This window comes from Nannospalax galili, unplaced genomic scaffold (genome assembly GCF_000622305.1).
Source record: "Nannospalax galili isolate Female #2095 unplaced genomic scaffold, S.galili_v1.0 scaffold280, whole genome shotgun sequence".
Classification (NCBI taxonomy): Eukaryota; Metazoa; Chordata; class Mammalia; order Rodentia; family Spalacidae; genus Nannospalax; species Nannospalax galili.
This window is the reverse complement of record NW_008347808.1, coordinates 6,376,517-6,399,133: the sequence shown is the minus strand read 5'-3', so window position 1 is coordinate 6,399,133 and position 22,617 is coordinate 6,376,517. Positions and strand designations below refer to the sequence as shown.

Genomic DNA, 22,617 nt, shown 5'->3' with positions numbered 1-22,617 from the left:
AATAAAAATACAAAAGAAAAATGAGGAAGAACCCAATAGAGGGATGCTTTTGGAAGCCCTTGTCAAGAAACCCCAATGAACTCTCATATGAACATTTGAAAATTGCCCTGTTCTGACTTTTTTCTATTTCCCTGTCTAGAACTTGTAATGCTAATTACTCTTGCCTTTACTTCTCCTGTTCACCAGTCGAGGACTTTCTTTTCCCCTTAGAGACAAGAACTCCAATTGCCTCACCCTGCGTCCCTGTTCAGCATGGAAGAAACCAGAGCTGTCAGCGTCCCTATTCCCTTTTGGCAATTTGGGTAACCCCTTCAGAGGATGGCGTGATAAGAATAGGAGGTAGGAATTGGCTAGGCAGTTAGGGTATAAAGACTCCAAAAAAATGTAGCCAGCCTCTTGGCTAAAAGTCAAAATGTCCTTGGGTCTGTTAGCAACATACTCTGTTGCCAACCCAAAAATGTCAAAAGCATTTGGGAGCTTGTATCTAATCCTTAAAAGATTTTAGGTTACCTCTTCAGAGGGGGGAATGTTGGAGGGGAGGGAGTGGAGAGTGGGCATGGATTTGATCAAAACACCTTATATGCATGTATGCAATTCTCCACAATGTTTTTGTAAAAGTTAATAATAATAATAAAAATTTTTAAAAAGAAAAGTTCCAAGCTCTAGAGGGCAACTATGAAGAGACATTCAAGGACAAATCAACACACAATAAGTGACCAATCTGGGCTCACAAGCCTCACAGATGATGGGATGAACTGCATGATTACCAACACTAGAGCTTGGGAACAGGCAATCCCAGCATGCCCGGATGCAGGAAACTGCTCCACTCTCTGGTACCACTGACTACTTACATACTTTATTGGTGCTTTTTACCATATGTATTATTAGGCCTGGGTGTACAGCTCAGTGGTAGAGCACTTGCCTAGCATGTGTGAGACCACAATTTGATCCCCAGCCCTATAAAAATAAATAAAATATTCTCACCCCCCCAAAATTCTGTCAGGCAGTAAAGCCTGCCAATACTGTCTTATTAGCAGGGCTTCACCAAATACTACCCTGGACAAAGCACACTGCTGTTGACAGGAAGCACTCTCCAGTCTTCTTTAATGACCAAGTCAATATTTCCGACATTGTTTCACTGACCCAAGACTACAGATGCCTCAATACGATTTCCTTTTTGGAGTGGGAAGACTGGCAGGTAGCCAGCAAGGAGGCCAGGAGGCCAGCACTCCCAAACTGCCAGAATGTTGTCCTGAGGATACAAAGAATGAACCATGTGAGGCTGAACAGACTTTCAAAAGCTATTTCTAAAATTGCACTATTGAACCAGTTGACAACCTTTACAGACCAACGTCTTTCATTCATTCATTTTTTTCATTCATTCATTTATTGGATTTTAAATCAAAGTTACTTCTGGGATTCTACACCACCCAGTAGCTATGCCCTGCCTTTACATTCAAATGGTCTGAATTAAACACTCAGCCCCTCTAACCTCAGCCAGAGGTGCAAGAGATGATTTCTGTGGTCTCTTCCAGTGGACACTGCATCAGCAGAGCAAAGCCCTAGGCTGGGCACACAGAGGAGCTCTGCTCATCATGCTCATCCAATAAGAGATGATTCTAGAATGGTGTAGAATGAGAAGGCCTTTCTCGTTAAGTTCCTGGTGGCTTAAAGTCAAATGAAAGTCAATTTTCATTTTCCAGACACTATTATCTTTCCTTTTTCCTCCTGCTCCTCTTCAAAAATCCCACCACCCCTATGGTTAGTATAGCTGAAGCTCCCTAGGGTTTAACCTGCTATGGCCTCTGTGCAGCTGTAAGGGGGTGCTACCTCCTTTAAAATAGCTTTGCAAACCTATGAACAACAGATGGACATAGATGCAAAGGGGAAGGAAGAAGAATGTGAGAAGGACCAGCAGTAAAAAGAATTTGAGGTAAAACCCAAACTGAAAAGGGTGCCTTTCCTTCACCAGGGATATTCACTTCCTCCCAATGGAGGGCAAGCTGCAGAAGGGCAGGGACCATGCTGCTGCTTCTGTGAATCTACCCCAGCAACCTGCCCAAGTTCTTAGGACTGCACTCAACTGCTTTCCACAAGACAGAAGTAACAGAACTATAATGATTCACTTGTTCCACTGCTAGAAGTGCATAAAGCGGTCATTTGTGAGCATTCAGATTGTTAGACAAACGGATTTTGTACCAGACCTGGTGGCACAGGTCTATCCCAGTTACTTGGGATGCTGAGGTGGGAGGATCATGAGATCAAGGTCAGCTTGGGTTACACAGTTTGAGACTCTGTCTCATAAAGGAAAAAGGGCGGGGGGGGGGGGCTGAGAATATAGCCCAGTGGTAGAGTACTTGCTTAGCATGTGTGAGGCCCTAGGAGTACTGGGAGTAGGGAACCAAACAAGAAGAAGAAGAAAAAAAAGAAAAAAACAAGAAAGCATTTCACCAGGCATGGTGACCTGACTCTCTAGAAGAAGAGCTTAGGAATATATTTTTACCAGCACTCCAGCCAATTCCTATTGATCAGCAAGCTGAAGATACGCCAAAAAATTATACTTTATGGTCAGTGCAATCTGGTTCAAATTCAAATTTGGGAATTCCTCAGCTATCTATCTCAGTTTTCTCATCTACAAAATGGGAATCATAATATATATCATTATTTAAACAGCATTTAAAGAGACTAACAAACACCATGATGCACGATAGATGTCGGTTCACTAAATGTTTGTTCCCTTTAACCTGAAGACACCAGTGCACTACTGAAAGCTTCTGAACAGATCAGGCCCATATTGTTGCTTAGCTTCAGCCCTCTGCAACACCTGGGCAAAAGGTTACCCAGGCTCTTGTGTAACCCCTCCAGTGACAAAAGATCAAATATATTCTCTCTGGAAGCAGTCCATCCCATTTCAGATAGCATTTATTATGAGCACATTCTTCTTTACATTGAGCTGAAGTATGCCTTGGTGGCAGAACAAGTCTAATCCCTTTTCCACATGATAAGGTAAGGCAATTAACTTAAGGAAAGCTGGGAGGAGGGAAGGAGAGGAGTCCATTTTAAGTCCCGGAGGCATGGGGTGAGCAGCTTTATTTTTTGCATATGTGTATCAGGCTGTTGATATGCAGGTCTGAGGTTCAGTAAAGAGATCAGAGTTATCATTTATACAACAATATGATTTCAAGTTGTCAAAAAAAAAATCAACGGCATTGCCATTTCAGGGCCAGAGCTAACGAGAGGGTACCAGATGGTTAGTAGATGGTTAGCAAGGTAGACAAAGAGCCTTTAAAGAAGTAGCCAGGGGGCTGGAGAGATGGATCAGCGGTTAAGAGCACTGACTGCTCTTGCAGAGGACCCGGGTTCGATTCCTAGCACCCACATGGCGGCTACGAACCGTCCTTAACTCCAGTTCCAGGGGAATCCGAAGCCCTCTTCTGACCTCCATGGCATTGCACGACTCGGGAGCACTCACATATATGCAGGCAATACACTCATACATATAAAATAAAAATAATAAGTAAAATATTTAAAAAAAGAAGTAGGCAGGTAACTTGTAGAAACACAGGTGAAGAAGAGGTCAGACCAGTGTCAGAGAAACAATGAACCAGTCACCAAATCTCATGGCCAAGAGGTCACTGTTATTCCCTGACAGAGTTGGATTTCTCATCTTCTGGAGCCTTCCAGGGCTGCTGAAAAGCTGGTGCTCACATGCTGTCAGGCCACTGAAGAAGTGATGGAAGAAGTAGCAGCAGAGAATGTGGATGCCTGTAACATTTCCCAGCCATAACGGTAATACAGGTTTCTGCACATGATACTCCTGTGTTCATACTTTTAGGAGGCAACACTGCCTGGTATGTTTCCTGAACAACACTAGTAACAGTAAAGAACCCTGTTCTTGGGGCTCAGGAGATGCCTCAATTAGTAAAGTGTTTGCTGTGTAAGCATAAGGACCCAAGTTCAATCCCTAGTACCTGCATAAAAATGCCAGACATGGGTGTGTATTCCTGGAATCCCAGTGCTGGGGAGGAAGAGACAAGACAATTCACAGGACTCACTGACTCGCCAGCCAGCTTAGCCTAATCAGTGAACCCCAGGTCCCAGGGATAGACCAGGTCTCAGAACACAAGGTGGACGGCTCCTGAGAAATGACATCTGAGGCTGACCTCAGGTCCACTTCCATGCACGCATGCACGCATGCAAAAAAAAAATGAACCCTGTTCTTCTCTGTTAAGCCTGCGTTTGCTCAATTTATACAAAAGGCCTGTTTTTGTTTTTGTTTTTTTTTGTTTTTTTTCCCACACAATACAACTAACTCTTTGGGGAACGGGCATTTCCCAGCACAGAATTTAGCAAAAGAAAAGAGATGGCAATGGTGTGAGGAACTATTGGTATCAAAGGAATTTTTTTTTTTTTAAGAATGGGAAAAACAAGCTGGGACTAGTGGTATAGGCCTATAATCTCAGATACTCAAAAGGCTGAGGCAAGAGGATCACAAGTTGAAAGGATGATAGGGCTACAGAATTTATTCAAGGCCAGCCTGGGCAACTTACTAAGACTGATTTTCAAATTTAAAGAAAAATAAATACAAAGGGCTAGAATATAGCTCAGTGGTAGAGTGCTTTTCCAGTATGTGTGAAGCCATGGTGAGGCCCTGAGTTGAAGCCCCAACACCACCCCAACACATATAAACACACAAAAGGAAGAAACAAGTATGTTCACATGCAGAAGAAATGGAACCAAGAATAGAGTGGAAAGCCTGAAAACAGGAACAGAGGGGAGCAAGCCAAATTCTGATATAGAGGTTAGCCCAGAAAAGGGCCTCAGCTCACGGCTATAACCATAAAACATTATTTCCTCTGGTTGAGGCTAGTGATCACAAACAGTTCCTATTCTAAACCATATCTATGTTCAGAGGACACAGTTGTTACCTAGACAAGGTTAAAGGCAGATTATATAAAATTGACTTCACTAGAAATGGAGTCCTGGTCTTTCCCTTCCTCCCCAGAGTCAGGCTGAGTGGATCCCTTGCCTGAGACACAGAAGGGTGCTCCAGATCAAGAGCCAGTGCCCAATTCCCCTGCCCTGGCAGGGACAGCACTAGCAAAGGATAGGCGGAGAGGAGAAATCTAAAAATAAAGCTCTCTGAAGAAACTGTCTTGCCTAAAGAACAGCTTCCCACGCACAGTGGAGTGCCACATCTGCGGGGGCTGGAAGCACAGGAACGGAACAATCCTGACCAAGTCACATAAGTATTACCCACTTTCAGGGATGACAGCACGTTTCTGGTTTCCCTATCAGTGGCCCACTGGCTAGGCTGCAGACCCTGAGTATGGGCTTTAGTGACAGCCAACAGGCCTTTCTTTACCAGGAGGGAGACTGGAAAGATGGCTGGACCTTGCCACTCTCTCTACCCTTCTTCCCTGACAGCAGGAGGCAAAAGCAGTAAATGCTCTCCACCCACAATGAGTGGAGGATTCACTTTGGAAAAGAATTCAAAGGGTTCTAGCAGGCCTCAGATGCACAGAGGGGCTCCCCAGGCCGACTCCCTGCAGAAGGGTCAGGGACTACCAACTGTGGAGAGAGAAAAGGAAGCACTGTGAGAACTGCAATTAGCATTGACATCAGTAAGCTCTCGTCATTTCATACCCCAAGGACACAGCAATTGTCATGTTACCAGGCAACTACCCTCCCCCACCCCCCCCACCCCCAGCAAATAGCAGAGGCCACCAGAAGAAGTTCAACCAGTAGAGACAACCCTACATGCAAGCATTAAATAGGCCAGGAACTACTTCTGGCTCTGGGGAGTAATCCCAGCAACTTTCTGTAAGCCCTCTGACCTTGGAGAGATAGAATGCACCAGTGACCAGACTGTTGGAGTTTTGCCCAAGAGCCAGGGCAGGAAGAAAGCTAAGAAAAGTTCACAGTGTTCCTCCATCACTCCACCAACTGCAGGTTTGTACTTTAACCCCTTCGAGAGCCAGAAGTTCAATCTTTAACAATATCACCAAAAGCTCAGCCTTGGACTATATCACCAAATAGCATTCAGCAGTAAGAGTGCGATGTGAAAATCTGTCCCCTGTCTCTCCCTTCTTAGGGAACATACACCCTCCTGTCCCATGACTCATACAACAGACGATGGAGCTGGGGGCGGGGGGGGGGGAGGCAAGAGTCACAATGAAGTACCCAGAATGCACCAACCTGTCAGTTCTTTGGTCTCTTAACTGACCCTGCACCAGAACACTGTGATAGTTGGGAAGCTCAGACACAAACCCGGATGTCTATTATACATATGTAGAAGGGGATGTGGGGGTGCCAAGTTTTCCCCTCAAAGCACAGATTGCAAGCAATGTACTTTGAACATTCAAGTGTTATTTGAACGCTGACTAGCAACAATCACCCAACAGTCTTTTACAATTAGAGCAAACTGAAATTTACCCGTACTGAGTCATTCATGAGCGAAAAGGAAGAAACCAGCTCACAAAAAGAGAAGATACACTGACCATAAAATACACAACCTGAGCATACAGTGCAAAGTGCTATTTTCATGCAGGGAGTACACACTCCCCACCCTACCAGTCAGACAAGGGCTGAGCAACGCCCAACAGCCCTCAACCAGCACTGAGCCTGGAGCTCAGAGGGACAACTTACCTGACATACAAGGACCTCTTCTCACTGGTTCGGAGGGACCCAGACCCAGAACTCATGCTGCTGTTCATCATCTGTTCTCTCAAGTCATGTATCTTGGATTCAAAGCGACTATATTCTGTTGGGGAGACAAGGGAAAAGACAGGAAAAAAATGAACCCAAGGAGCTCCCCAGGACAGCACGCCAGAGGCCAAAAGCCAGGAGGACACTTGGCTTCAAAGCAGCCCAGGCTGGCGGAATCTTTGCTTTGATAAGCCGAGTCCCTCCCCACAAGCTGAGAAAGACAGACCGATCCTCCCCACAGCTAATAAAAGGAAAGAAAGCACCTGGAAAAGGACTTGGCATTTGGACACGTCAAAGGAAAACAGCTTTTATCTGCCTCAAAATCTCCGTGACCCTTAAAAAAATAACAACTGGAAAGAGGTTTGGGGCAGCCTTTCTAAATCTTTAGAGCAGGCACTAAGGCCCAAGGAGAGCAGATGGGCAAGGAGACTTTCCCAAAAAGCGGGCTGTGGAGACCAGATGGCCCTGAGACACAGGGCAGGGGGCTGGAAGGGACCAGAGGCTGTTCAATCATTGTTAGGTAAGGAGGACAATTTTCCCAGGATGACTTTTTTTTTTAGTGGGGAAGATAGTGGATCCCAGTACAAAGTCTAAAAAAGAAACAAACTATAATCATTTAAGGAGCATTAAATCTAAGTCTCTCCTGAGTTACTTCCCTAACAACCTTTTTGGCTTCAGTAACAATTACACATTAAAACATAAACTCCCCCAAGCCTAGAACCTACATTCCTCACCTCTACAGAGTCAAGGGACCAGACCACTACTCCCTGCCCAGTCTTGTAGCCCTGAGACTATTCGCACAGGCCAACAGTGACTTCTTAGTCTGGAAACCCAGCCATATGTTTTGGCTCAATTTAAGGAAATCTGACAAAGGAATATTAACTCTAGACATATAATTTTTTGAAGCAGGGTCTCACTCTGTAGCTCTGGGCTGGCTTGGAACTTACTATGTAGACCAGGCTCGCATCGAATTTGGAGATCCGCCTGCCTCTGCTCCCAAGCGCTGGGATTAAACCACTACACCCGGCTTTGCTATGACATTCTCCTAGTATGTTTAAAATACAATATTCATACTTACCACACACAGAGATAACATCACACAACATTTTTCAGCTCTATAATTACTGCATAAAATGGGGTAGAGCAGAGACACAGGATGTAGATATGGCAGGAGACAGGCATATGTCACTGACAAGCTGACTTTAAAGGCAGTCAAAATTTATACTAGAAGAAAAAGGTTGGGCAACTGCTTTAAAAAGCCCAGACATGCCGGGCATGGTGGCGCACGCCTTTAATCCCAGCACTCCAGAGGCAAAGGCAGGCGAATCTCTGTGAGTTCAAGGCCAGCCTGGTCTACAATAGTGAGTTCCAGGTCAGCTGGGGCTACAGGGAGACCCTGTCTCAAAAAGACAAAAAAAAAAAAAAGAAAGAAAAAGAAAAGCCCAGACACTTCCAAGAGAAAAAAATTCCACAAAAGCATTTTCATGCACCACAGAGGGGCTGGCAAGAAGCATCCTGCCTAGGCTGTACAACTCTGTGGGAGAAAACAACACACCTGCTCCAACACCTGCCCTCCTCTCACCTCCCTCAGCTCCCTGGGCAAAGCAACCTGACCTTAAGCTGGGTCAAAAGGGAAATGCTAAGAAGCCTAGGGGCGAGGGAGTGGAGTTAGAAGTTGTGCAAATACCCTCTTCTCAACAAAGTTTTTTTTTTTTCTTTCACTGTAGTATCAATGAAGCCAACTGGCTAAATCCATGTGTTCTTTCATTCATCACGCACAGGGTGTTATGGTGATTTGTCCTCATTACCTACTCCTATCCCTACAATCCTGGAGGAAGCAGTTGAGTCACTGACTTACCCATTAAATGCTGGGGGAAGGGGAAGAGTTGGACAATGTCCTTGTTCTGAGAGTTATAAGGCAACACATCAGTATCAATAAGGTGTCCTAATCTAAATGTAGAGGGTGGTGACTGACTTGTCATAGAAGGTCTGGGCCGCTTAGAGAGACCAGGCACTGCCCCACCCCAGGGCTTGGCCTATGACCCTGATCAGGGATCATTTCTAGCTCCTTCCCTCCAGGCCCTCCTTCCAGCTCACTCACTAAAGGAAGAAATGTGCCACAAGATATTTGACCAGGTAATCCTTTCTCAGGAACAATGAATGAAAGAACTATACACAGAGCCTAGAACAAGTCCAGTGTGGTAGCTCACACCTGTAATCACAGCACTTGGGAGGCTGAGGCAAAAGGCTCTAAAGTTCCAGACCAACTGGGAATACTGAGTAAGACCCTGTCTCAACACAACATAACACAACACAACTCTAAAACCCACAACAAAACCGTATCCAATCTGCCCAGTGTGGTAGTGCATACCTTTAATTCCAGCACTCTGGAGGCAAAGGCAGGCAGATCTCTGAGAGTCTGAAGGCAGCACGGTCTACACAGTGAGTTCCAGGCCACTCATCGCTACATAGTAAGAACGTACCTCAAAAAAATTAAATAGTAAAACAAAACCTGGGGCTGGAGAGATGGCTCAGCGGTTAAGAGCACTGACTGCTCTTGCAGAGGACCCAGGTTCGATTCCCAGCACCCACGTGGCGGACTAAAAGGATTCACCCAGAAAGAGGTGACTGTGACTGGCTGTCCTTGTGATTGACATTCAGTGACAGATTTAATGAACACATGTTTTACATGCAGGTTGACTTCAGAGATCACGCTTTCAATTTGCTCACACTAATTGGACACTTAGGTACACAATTACCCGATTAGTGGGAGTCATTTTCTAATTGTGGGGGCAAACATGATAATTGAGCCCTCCAACAGCTATACACTCACAATTTGCTTCCTTCCAGGAAAGGTGGCATTTTGAAGCTTTGTGTCAGAATTAAAAGCATCCGACAGGCAAGAGTCCCTTTCCTAAATGAAGGATGGTGTCATTTCCGCCAGACTGATAGCAAGGTGCTGCTAACTCTAGTGTCCCGGTGAGGATGGTGGTTATTTTACTGACGTGATGTCGGACCTTCTTGTTCTCTGTGCACCACACAGAGGTCCAGGACTTGTGTTGGTAGATGCTTATGTCCTTGCTTACTTTGGGAGTCACCATACCTGATTGGGATAATAATTCCTTTTTCTGAGGCTGGAGAGATGGCTCAGTGGTTAAAAGCACTGACTACTCTTGCAGAAGATCTGGGTTTGATTCCCAGCACCCACATGGAGGCTACGAGCCATCCTTAATTCCAGTTCCAAGGGAACCTGAAGCTCTCTTCTGATCTCTGCGGCACTGCACGACACGGGTGCATGCACATACATGCGGGAAGTACATTTGTACACATAAAATAAAAATAATAATAAAAATAAAATATTAAAAAAACGAAACAAAACAAAACCAAAATTACATCCAACCTATCCAGAAGCTTTTTTCCCCTCTTGAAACTTGCTTACATGTTGCCCCCTTTAGAGCTGACTTGCCCACTGACCTCTAACTCAGCAGCAGGTCACAGCAAGTGCTTAGTAACTTAGTTGCTTTAAAAAATCCTTTAAAAACAACCACCAAACCACCATTTCCTCAAAGCTCCAAATCCAAGGTTGATAATTCTGGGCCAGAGGGCCCAATTAAAATAGACTACAGAAAGGGAACAAAGCTATAGCTTTAAGGAGTTTGTTATATATAGTGTTTTATTCATGTTTCTTATTCAGATGAACCCCTTCGAGTTCCTTATCAGTTTCCGGCTTCTATTTGTACAGTTATCTAATGTCCACTAGGTACAGAGTAGCCTGTACTAAATGATTGTTGAGCAAATGAGGAACAATTTAGAAAACTGTGTCCAAGTGGAAGGGTCTGTTATAAAACTAATAGAGCTAATGGTTTGTTTAACTGATGACTGCCAGCTTCCAAGAAGGTTTTCAAAGGTGGGTAAGAAGTACTCCCACAGACTTTGGTTCTAGAGGTTAATTGTTGGGAGCAACTGAGGCTTACATTCTTAAACACCCTTTTGGGATGTTAGTAACCCACAATGGGCATCTGGTTAACAGATTTGCAATGCTGGGGATAGAACTCAAGGCCTGCAGCATGCTAGGCAAGCCCTTTCCCATTAAGCTATATCCCAGACCAGTTAATAGATTTTGTATGCAACAAAGAAGAAAAAAATCATTCCAACAAAAAAGTATGTGGAATGGACTTAGGACAGTAATTCATCTTAATATTAGAAGTATCATTTCCCTAGGACAAAAGCTTCTCTTTAAAAAAAAAATCTGAATTTTGAGACTTCACAAGATTTTTCCTTCCCCTCCACTTACCAGAAAAGTAGTCATCATTTGGATGGCACCTCTTAGGCCCAAGTCACTGCGTAGGAAGCCACTTGACCAGCCTTCCAACTGAGAGGGCCCACTTCAAATAGGCTACTTTAAAGAAGCACCACCTATTTACTACAAACGCAAGTCTATTAAATTGCACTTTATTCATTTTTCCCATTCAGATGAACCCAACCATTTGTGACCCACAAAGATATATCCACGATGAGTCACCCCTTGCTTCCTTCTTCTCTTTTACCAACAGCTAATCACACAGAAAGAGAGTGAGAGAGAAGCCAGAAGAGGCACAACCAGAAATACAGAAAGAGCATTTCTTAGGGACCATGGCATGCCTTTTAAAGATCAGAATTCTGGAAACACCCCTTACCCAGCCCCTGACATATTAAATCAGACTACTGAACAGAGCCCAGCTTGCCTTCAACAAGCACCTAGGTGACTGATTGCCCATCAAGCTTGAAACTGCTGGTCTGCACTTACAGAATTCAGTTTGGGTTTGTTCTGAGAAAAGGCACGACAAAGATCCTGGAGAAAGTTTCAAAGGGAAGGGAGGGCAAGAGATTGGAAAGCTCCCAAAATAAAATTTGACAATAGCAAATCCTGCGGGAACACTAAATTCAAAGAAGTCATCGCCCAGTGTACCTGAGAAAAAAAGCTGATGAGTTTATACTTTTTAAAAAAACTACAAAATGGGGCTGGAGAGATGGCTCAGTGGTTAAGAACACTGGTTGTTCTTACAGAAGACTCGGGTTCGAATCCCAGCACCCACATAACAACTGTCCATAACTACAGTTCCAGGGGATCTGACAGTCTCTTCTGTCTTCCATGGGCATTGCATGACATGGGTGCACTTACCTACATGCAGGCAATACACACATACACATAAAAATAATAAATAAAATTAAAAGAAAAATAAAATAAAATAACAAATAAAATATTTTAAAGTAATGTATTTTCAGTGTTAATCAATACCTTAGGAGGGAGGGAGAGACCTCTGAGACCCTCTGCTTGGACTAGGCATGAAGAGGTCAGAAGGCAGCACTGCTCTGAGGAGCTCCAAAGCACCACCCTGTGATTCCACTCTGGATCATCTTTCCGATGATTTCTAAAGAAATTGCAGCACTGGGGGGGGGGGTGTCAAACCCAGGACCTCATGCATGCTAGACAGGCGCTCTACCACTTAAGCCATATCCCCAACCCTTGAGTTTAAAAAAAGTTGTAATTTTCTTTTTTTGACATTTCTGTATCATTTCCCCTTCCACTATCCAGAAGTAACCACTGTGAGTATTTTTAGTCTGTATCCTTCCAGGCTTACTTCCATGCATATTTTACGTACATGTGTTCACGACTCACACAGATCCATACACGTTACATGGTTTTCATTCTCTGACAGGTCAGAGAGACCCACTCCTGTCAGTACACAACATTAAGACCACATTCTTATTAAGGGCTACATAGCATTCTGTGTTATGTGTGGACCAAAATGTATTTATTCAGTCATATCCTGGTCAATGTACATTTAAATTATTTATTTTGTTTTGTTTTGCTGAGACACGGTCTTGTTATACAGCACAGGCTGGACTTAAACTCGTAGCAATCCTTCTGCCTCATCCCCTTGACTGTTGGGATTACAGGTGTACACCACCACACCCAGCCTATAATTTTAAAACTGTAATCAGTGCTGCATCATATATCTGTGTGAACATGCCTACAGCATAGACTTCTGAAAGTGTATTTGCAGAGTCAAATACACAATTAATACACATTAAAATAAATCATGAGGCTGAGGATATAGCTCAGTGGTAGACCATCTGCCTAGCATGCAGGAGGTCCCGGGTTCCATCCCAGCCCTGAAAAACAAAGTTAGAATTTCTGATTGTCACTACCAAATGGAACCTCAAAATTCTGAAACCATTCCGAAGTCTTTCTGGCTATGAGAATAAAATGTTATTTGGAAGCTTTCAGAAGCTTTTTGGTTTCTGCAGAATTTACCTTTGAGGGCAGATTGATCTTTTGTTTGAGGAATGGACTTTAATGAGCCTTTTAGTTATGCAAAAGCAAAGCCAAGATTTTATTCTGGAACAGATAACCACTTCTGTCCTTTTAGCTAAGACCTAGTATGGAATGAATAAAGACAAACAGGAGCTAAAATGTTTTCTGCACAAGCATGGACAGGGCTGTTCTGCTGGCAGTGCAGGTGCTGGTACTCCAGCTTTAAGCCTCAGGCCACTAGTCTTCCTCACAGTATTTCTCAGGGTACTGCTATTTCATTCTTGGTTTCAACTACCTACCTCTATAAGCATCTAGGGCTAGACCTGACCATGCATGAAGCCCTGAGATTAACCAACCACTTTGCCTTCTCCCATTTGAAACCCAAGACTTTCTTTCATTCCTCATGCTAAAACTTCCAATTATGATAAATGGCATCCCCTCTTTTCCTGTGTGCAACCAGTGTGTTTCCTCAAGTTCGCCTCTTTCTTCCTAATTTCTTCCTCAATCCATCTCTTGCTTTCACTGCTATTGCCTTTCTGTTGATCTAGCCTCTTCATTTTCTCTGGATTCTTTTACTTTTCTTTAATGACCAGGCCTCACTCTATCTGAAAATCCTGGGCTTGTCAAGTGGTCCTCCCACCTCAGCCTCCTGAACAGTTGGAACTATAGATATGTGTCACCATACCAACATCATAACTATTTTATCTCTGCCCCCACCCCTTCCTTGCCTTGATTTCGGTCACATTGTGTCATTTCTTCTCTGCGCCACTGTTCTATTATGCTAACTGATCTTGTGCCCCTACTTTCCAAACTCTTACCTAGCTGAGATCCTTATTCAGCCTCCATAAAACCAGTTTCTAGACTGCCTCATCCAAGTACGAATAACTCAAAAGCAACTAAAGAATTTTACCTTAATTATTTCAAGCAAGTATTCAAGGACTACTACAGCCATTCTACCTACCTATCTACTGGTTTCTCATTACACAAATCCTTTCGAGCTCCCTAGTCTGGGACCCTTGAACACAATTCATTCACTTTTGTTATTCTCTGCTCCTTCAATTTTTTCCACTGTTGGAAACAGAACACCTTTATGTCCTTCAACCCCATTTTTTTCATTACTGCAGAAGCTTTATTCATTTTATAATATTTGTATTTATTCAAATGTTTCCCAAGTATCTACTGTGTGCCAGTCACTGTGTTAGTTGCTGAGAATATACCAGTAACCCAGTCTCTAGAAATCACACTCAGATTAACAGCTATTTAATTACAATTTCAATTACTACTGTTAAAATTGCAATGAAGAAAAATACCAAGGGAGATCCTGACAGGGTGACCCAATGTACTGGGAGGGATGGGGAGCTCAGCGAAGTTTTCCTGGGGGAAGTGATACTTAAATCCAAAGGAGTGTGTGTCTGTGTCTGTGTGTGTGTCTGTGCGTGCGCATGTGCACACACGTGCACTGTATATGTGTGAAAAAAGCATCCCAGACAGAAGGAACAGTATTATATGACAGTATACAATGTACAGGACTCACAGGGGCTATGGAGAGATGGTTCAATGGTTAAAAGCACTTACTACTCTTCCAGAGGACCTGGGTTTGTTTCTCAGCACCCACGCAGCACACCTATCCTTAACTCCAGTTCCAGGGGATCTGACACCCTCCTCTGGCCTCCTCAGGCAAGAGGCATGCACGTTGTGATTTTATGTACATGCATGCAAAACACTTACACACATTAAATATTTTTTTAATGCACAGAACAGAACACAAGAAAGAAAGAGGCTGCTGGCAGATCACACTAAGAGACAGGCAGGGGATCCAATCATATAAAGCCTTTGGGTACTGAAAGGATACTTGCAGGTATCCTACAATTAATAAGAAGAGGTCACTGAACAATTTTAAGGAGGGCTGGTATTCCTGCAATCCCATCACTTTGGAGGTAAAGACAGGTTAAGAACATTGGCTACTCTTGCAGAGTACCTGGGTTCAGTTCCCAGCACCCACATGGCGGCTAACAACCATTCATAATTCCAGTTCTGGAGGATCCAACACCCTCCTCTGACCTCTGCAGGAACTACACAACATGGGTGCATTTATAAACATGCAAGCAATATACTCATATACATAAAATAAAAAATAATAATAAAATAGTGAAACTAGGTTTAGGGAAAAATTATTCTGGGAGTGCAATATAGACAGGAAGACAGGGATACACAGACTAAGAAGCTATTCTATCAGCACAAACTTTAATTTCAGAAGCTGATATCCTATGGGACAATGAAGATATATAAAGAGGAAGAAACAAGAAACATGTTGGGGGGCTGGAGAGATGGCTCAGTGGTTAAAAGCACTGATCGCTCTTACAGAGAACCTAGGTTCCATTCCCATCACCCACATGGTGGGTAACAACTGTCTGTAACTCCAGTTCCAGGAGATCTGAAGCCCTCTTCTGACCTCTCCGGGCACTGCACAACACGGGTGCACTTACACACATGCAGACAATACACTCATATACATAAAATAAAAATAATAAAATATTGTAAAAAAAAAAGCAATAATAATAAAAGAAACATGTTAGGGCCAGGCAAGGCGGTGCACACCTTTAATCTCAGCACTCCAGAGGCAGAGGCAGGCAGAACTCTGATATTGAGGCCAGCATGGTCTACATAGAGAGTTCCAGGCCAGCTGGGGCTACAGGAAGACCCTATCTTAAACAAACAAACAAACAAAAGGAAAGAAAGAAAAAAGAAGCATGTTGGAGTTAGAAGGGATCAAATTTGGCATTTAATTGGATGTGAGTGACAAAGAATCAAAAGCAACTTGGAATGTTTCCTGAGAGACTAGGAAGAGGCAGGATATTATCAGCCATCATATCCTCAAAATACTTTATCTCTTGTCTCGTAAAATATTGTTATTACCTAAACATTTTTTTAAATCTAATATGGTTTCCAGACCCTCTCTCTCCTGGCCCTTTTAAAATCTAGTGCCCTTGCTGGGGTTGTGGCTCAGAAATAAAATGCTTGGTGAGCATTCTTGAGTGCCTGGGTTCAATCTCCAGTGCAGATAAATGAATAAATAAACAAATATCCAGTGTCCAGAATTTATGATGCCATTACCTTTAATAAGCTTATAGCTCCCTTATTTTCTTCTCAAAGTTTAGTGTGATAATCTGCATCCTTGTTATTCAAAATGGTAACTCAATATGAAAATCTAACAGGAAAAACCTGAATTTTCAAATTCTAGCTCCTCAGGAACAAATACAAGAAAAAACAATATGTACTTTCTCCTTCTACCCACTCAGACATGCCAAAGACTGGCCAACAAAACCACAAACCACTTCTGCAAAACACTGACATGTCAGAGGCTTCAAGATATAGTTAACAGCCCCATGATGTACCAAAGGACTGCAAACTGGACACACCCAGCCCACAAGCTCATTTCCTCTCCAACTTCCTCCTAAATCCATTGACCTTCCGAAAGTCAGAAAAATGAGTCTTCTAAGAATGAAAAATGGCATTTGACATGAATTTGGAAAAGCTGAAAGGTGATTAGTTTCTCAACCTATCATTAACTTGTTTGATCCTATTTGATTAAAGGCAGGAAAATTCACAGACAAGAAACAAATGGCAGCCACAGAGGGCACATATCTGCATGGATATATGGATCACTGGAGGTTTCCGGGGATTCAGGTGAAGACATAAAAAGGACAAGACACAAAACAGAACAAAAACTATGCCTATCAAATTTGGAAGTAACAAGGATGCTGAGACAAGTGGATGACAGACTTCAGACATGGAGATTATGACAGGAACAACCAGAAGATGCAAATAAGAATGAAATAAAATAAAACCTGTAACTGCCTGACCTTGAGGTCCCACAAAAACACTGAGTAGAGAAGGCATGCCTGATAACTATGTCGGATTTTGGTTGGCTATACACTCAAAATAAATCAACAGCTACCCCAAAAGTTTCATCAGTTCTTATGGAAGTGCAGCGTTCTCATCTCAAACTCACAGTCTTCATTTGCCATTGTTGAGCTACCCTGAGGCTTAAAGGAGTCATCAATTGTGAAAAATTACAGAATACTGGTAGAGATAAAGTTACAAGCTCGGAAGAGAGGCACAAATTTTGATGAGTGGAAATTGCTTTTACCTTTCTATAGTTGCCTTTAGAGTATAAACCCTTGGGATGTGTGTGAATTACAAGCGTCTATCACACTGCAGCTCATGTCTTCAAAAGAAATGAATGGAGCTGAAAGTAAAATAAATCCATCAAGATGCCTGTTAGTGGCATGGTGGCACGCAACTAATCTCAGAACTCAGGAAGCCAAGGCGGGAGGATTGCTGCAATTTCAAGGCTATCCTACATGGTGAGTTCCAGGCCAGTCTGGACTACAGTGTGATACCTATCTCAATATGACAAGGAAAGAAGCCCATCAGTGCAGAGCAGATGAACTACCAAATAGTACAGTTCTTGGAATCACAAACTTGCCTCTGTCAAAATGGTTAAGAAGCCTACTACCTGGGTTCATTTCTAATTATGGGTCCACTACTTAAAAAATAACTTCTAAAACTAGATGGTTTTGAAAGTCTCTTGTAATTCTAACATTATGATTTCAAGAAACATCAATGAGGTTTATAAGGAATCAAATCTGAGACTAGCCTAATCTAATTTACTGAATTGAACAAAATCTAAAACTCTACAAATAACCCCAAACTCTCAACCAGAAAAACAGCAAATCAATCAATATAAATTGCAAAAATATTAAGGCTATGTAAGCAACTGGCAAATATGGGCAAATATTGCTTAAGGGAAAATAATTTCAGCTCTACCTGTTAAAACAATGGCTCAAAATTATGACTAACCCTGAACAGAAAACTGGATGTCCTTATTCTGGTCCCTGCACTGTCACAATGTGCTTCCTCAGCCATAGACACTCTTAGCTAGGCTCAGATAGTATCATGAAGGAAGGGTACTGGAAACAGAAAATGAGGAGTGCTAGGTCAGCATGCCATAAAAAATTTCAAGCTGATCCCTACTAACTGGGTGTTTCTGTTTCCCTAAGAGCTTAGTGGGGATGCAGGGAGAACTAGCTATCCAGGTAGAGGTGCTGTGCTCTCTACACTTTGGTTGCATTCAGTCACCTGTTCTGAAATGAATAAAATGCAAGTCTCTTGCTCTCAGGTCCATTAAGCTAAGAACAAGTATTCACATTGGGCCTTCTCACTTATTCCATTTCACACAGCAGATCAGGGTAAAAGCTTCAAATAGGGCTTTCTCCGTATTTCAAAGAAAATTTCAAAGGAAATTACATGTAGCATGTTCCAATGAAAGATTAATAAAGCATTTGGATCCTTTAACCCACAAGTCAAAGCATACATAAAGGCTACCCCAAGACAAAATGCATCATGCAGAAAACCTGAGAATAAAGACAGATTATAAAATTACCCTGCTCTCAGCATTGAATAGGCATTTGCAGAACACTCTTTTCCACCTTGATGGTGATGCTACAACATAATGACCAAAATGCACACAGCTTATGATGAAGCGTGCCAATTTGAGCCAATATAACCAATTTCTATATTTTACCAGGTCAACAATCTAGATTCAAAATACCTTTCACAGTAGCACTCCCACAGAATCAAACTCTCTGCAATCTTACAGGAGTAGCAATTGAATCTCTTTTAGGTCAAGTTTCTGTAGAAAGAGCCCAGAAAAACAGACCTAGAGAAAGACTCCTCTATTTTATAGTTGGCAAAGTATCTGTGGTCACTTTTCAGAGATAGCTGATCCCTGAGTAAAATATCACAGCATAGAAGCCCAAAATCCAAATTATGTATGTATAAAATAATTCTGTTTCTAATAAAGGTATAACTTCAAGATGGTAGGGACATGAAGGATTATTTAATGAATGGTATTGAAGTAATTTGTTAGCATTTGGAGTAGAAATTAAGTTAGCACCCTTCCTTACATAATAAGTAAATTTTGGGCAACTTAAGGTTTGAAATATGAAATAAAAACATTTGATAACTGGACTAAAACACCAGTGGGTATCCAGTCATCTCAGGATAGGGAAGGCCCTTTGAAACCTCCCAGCAGAAACAAAATACACAAAAGAAAATACTAAAAGACTACTGGGTATACTTGTAAGCCCAGCACTTTGGGGAGGCTGAGGCAGAATGGTTGAGTTCAAGGCCTGCCTATTCTAGACAGCAAGATCCTGTCTCAAAAAAACAAAAAGGTCCAGGGGCATAGCTCAGTGGTAAAGAGTTTGCCTAGCCTATGTGAGGCCTTAGGTTTTAATTCCCAGTGTTAAACAACAAAAAGGCAAATTATAAAAGTCTTTCTGATATATTTTAACAAAGACTTAATATTCTATGTTATTAAACTTTCATCACTAAGAAGAGCTGAACACACCCCAACAGGGAAATGAGGAAAGGGTTTAAACAGGCAGTGGGTAAGAGGAACAGGACAATACCCAGAGGTATGGCTTGTACAATTTACAATCTTAGTACTCAGGAGGCTGAGACAGTTGGCCCATAAGCATGAGGCCAGCCTAGGCTACATAGGGAGTTCCAGGCTAGCTACTCTGTGGATAAATGGCAAAATAACAACAAAACATCAATTACAAACACAAAATATCAATTCCATCATATGTTTTTGTCTTATTTTCCAGCACTGGTGATCAAACCCAGAACATTACAGATGAGAGCCAAGTGCCTTGACACTGAGTTGCACCCCTGGTACTTGTGTTGTTTTTTTATTTTTTGTTTTTTGTTTTTGACAATGCTTCCCTAAAGCCCCAGTTGGTCTGGAACTCACTATGTAGACCAAGCTGACTAGAACTCAGAGGTGTGCCTCCCAAGTGGAATTAAAGATATATGCCACCACGCCCAGCTGTGGCACTTGGTTTTTGAGACATGATCTAACTATGTAGTTCAGGCTGACTTTGAACCTCTTGAGTGCTGGGATTATAGGTATGCACAACCACACCTGGCTCAATTCTGTTATTCTATTATTAACAAAAGAAATACAAATCAAATAGTATTTTTTACCTAACAAATATACAGAAGCTCTTAAAAATGACTCCAGGTGCATGGGAAGAACAGGAAGATAGAAAGGGGCCATTAGAGGGAAAGTGAGGAGAAAGGCCTTAAAATGAGGGAGGATGGTAGAACCTAGGGGATATGAAAATGGAAAGGGGTAGAAGTTTCAGTAGGGAGGGGGCTGAGGTAGACGAGGGAATGGAGAGAGAGATAACCAACACTCTGGATGTATGAAAAAGCTATGGGAGGAGGGCTTGGGCAATGGCTCAGCAGTTAAGAGCACTGCCTACTCTTGCAGAGGACTCAGGTTTGGTTTCTAGCACCCACATGTCTGCTAACAACTATCTGTTACTCCAGTTCCAGGGGATCTGATGCCCTCTTCTCACCTCTGTGGTACACTTACAAACATGCAGGCAAAACACTCATACACACAAAATAAAAATAATATAAAAGGAACTCTTGGTGGGCTCAGTGGATGGACCTGCACTGAAGGACATTTGGGGACACTGGAGATATCCTGCACAGGGGAGTATGCTCCTCCCAGAAGCCACAGGTTGCCAAATAAAAAAAAAAAATAGTGCCAGTGTGGAATACCTCCCACGAGTTTTTGGCCAGGAAGGTCCCAAAGGCCCCTCAAACAATACAGGCTATTGTCATTGCTCGTGGTTGCTTACCAGAATTTGATGGTAAGATCCTACTGCTGAAGACACCATCCACTTTGGTCACAGGACATAGAGTAATCAAGCTGGAGCTGACCTGGAAGCTTCCTCCCAGCTGGCTAGCTTTCATAATGCTGGAAGGTGCTATGTAAGCCTCTGGGGGGAAATGTCACCAACAGTTTTGCCCAGCTGTGAACCTGTGAGCTACAATAATGACCACCTTGGCATGATATGTCCATTAACTGTGATAATGGCATGAATGTTATGGGGATAACTAAACTGGTTTCTGATTGGATTTGAGGCCCACTCCACAAGAGGGAATTCATGCCTGGTACTGTAAAGCTGGTCAAGAGCTGGTGGCTAGGGAGATCATAGGCCCAGTAGGAATCATGACTATCATTTTGCTAAATGGACATGTAATCAAACTGCCTTCTAAATAACTTGTTTAGAGCCATAGATTAGTGCTGCCCTCAGCCTACATCAGAGAAGCTTCTTACTGCAGCAGGTGGCAGTTAATGCAGAGACTCATAAGGGATGATAGTGTGTTCGATCCTAAATGGGACATCTATCTACGTCATCCCTGCAAGGCTTGGGACATCAAAGAAGAGGGGGCAGAAAGAATGAAAGAGCTAGAGGATGGGGAGTATGTTGCAAAATGGCATATTTGAACATAACATGGCCATTGCACTCATGAACTCACTGCACTGTGGTTAAGAGACCTGCACAAGATTGGGGCCATCAACATTTCATCATGGTAGGGGGAAGGGCTCACCTCAGGAGGTCCCAGCCCTCCATGAGAGATTATTGTCAATTTATGGTGACTTGGGGAAGGGTGTTACTTTCATTAGAGGTGTAGCCACTGGTAAGTTGCCCATACTCCAGTAAATAGCCTCTCACCCATGTTCACAAAAGCAGCCCTAATTAAACACGGTGGGTCGCACATACAAAAAAAAAAAAAAAAAAAAAAGACATGAAAATAGGAGAGGAACTTGTTGGAAGAAGGGGTTCAGCAGGACAGAGAAGGGGAATAAGAGAGGGTAATGAGAGGTGAAAAGACTGAAATTCATTATATACAAGTGTGAAACTGCCAAAGAATAAAAATGAATAAATAAAATTACTACATGTTAGTGAGAATCTTGAAAGAAAAATAAAACCTTATAGTCAGTGGCAGTAAAGAAGAATTTGAAAAAAAAATGTATCAAAAGCAAGCCGGGTGTGGTGGCACACGCCTTTGATCCCAGCAGTTGGGGAGGCAGAGGCAGGTGGATCTTTGTGAGTTTGAGGCCAGCCTGGTCTACATAGTGAGTTCCAGGACAGCTGGGGCTACAGGGAGACCATGTCTCAAAAAAAAGAGACAAAAAAAGAGGAGAACGGTTATCTGAATTATTGCACACACACGGTAAAATATTTCTTAAGTATTAAAAGCATCCCCCCCCAAACTGGCCACGCCTTTAATCCCAGCACCAGGGAGGCAGAGGAGGCATATCTCTGAGTTCAAGTTCAGCCTGGTCTACATGTGAGTTCCAGGCCAGCTGTGGCTATAGGGAGACCCTGTCTCAAAAAGACCAAAATAAATAACTAAATAAATAAAAATAAACAATTTTTTTCAAATTAACACATAATGGCCTGGGAAAATATTCATTACATGGGTTAAGATAAGAGAAAAAATACAAAAACTGCTTCAATCTAGTAATCTCATTTTCAAAAGATACAGACACCCCAAGTATGGTGGCATCCCAGCACTCAGAAGGCAGAAGCCAGCCTGGTCCGCACAAGGCTGTATAATGCAATCCTATCTCGAATGCATGAAAGAAAGAAAGAAAAAAAAAGAAAGAAAGAAAGAAAGAAAGAAGGAAAAAGAAATTTCATGATGCATGAAATATACAATATATACTATATTAATATATG

The 22,617-nt window shown here is 42.6% G+C and overlaps 1 protein-coding gene across 7 annotated transcripts in view; it reads right to left on the bottom strand.

Moving 5' to 3' along the window:
* Dlg3 (discs large MAGUK scaffold protein 3) overlaps positions 1–22,617 on the bottom strand; it is a 60,065-nt gene that overhangs the window by 19,280 nt on the left and 18,168 nt on the right. For all 7 annotated transcript variants that reach the window (XM_008844393.3, XM_008844395.3, XM_017800938.2 and 4 more), the window contains one exon: positions 6,649–6,763. In XM_008844393.3, coding sequence (XP_008842615.1) covers positions 6,649–6,763 — 115 coding nt within the window. The remainder of the gene's footprint in view (positions 1–6,648; positions 6,764–22,617) is intronic.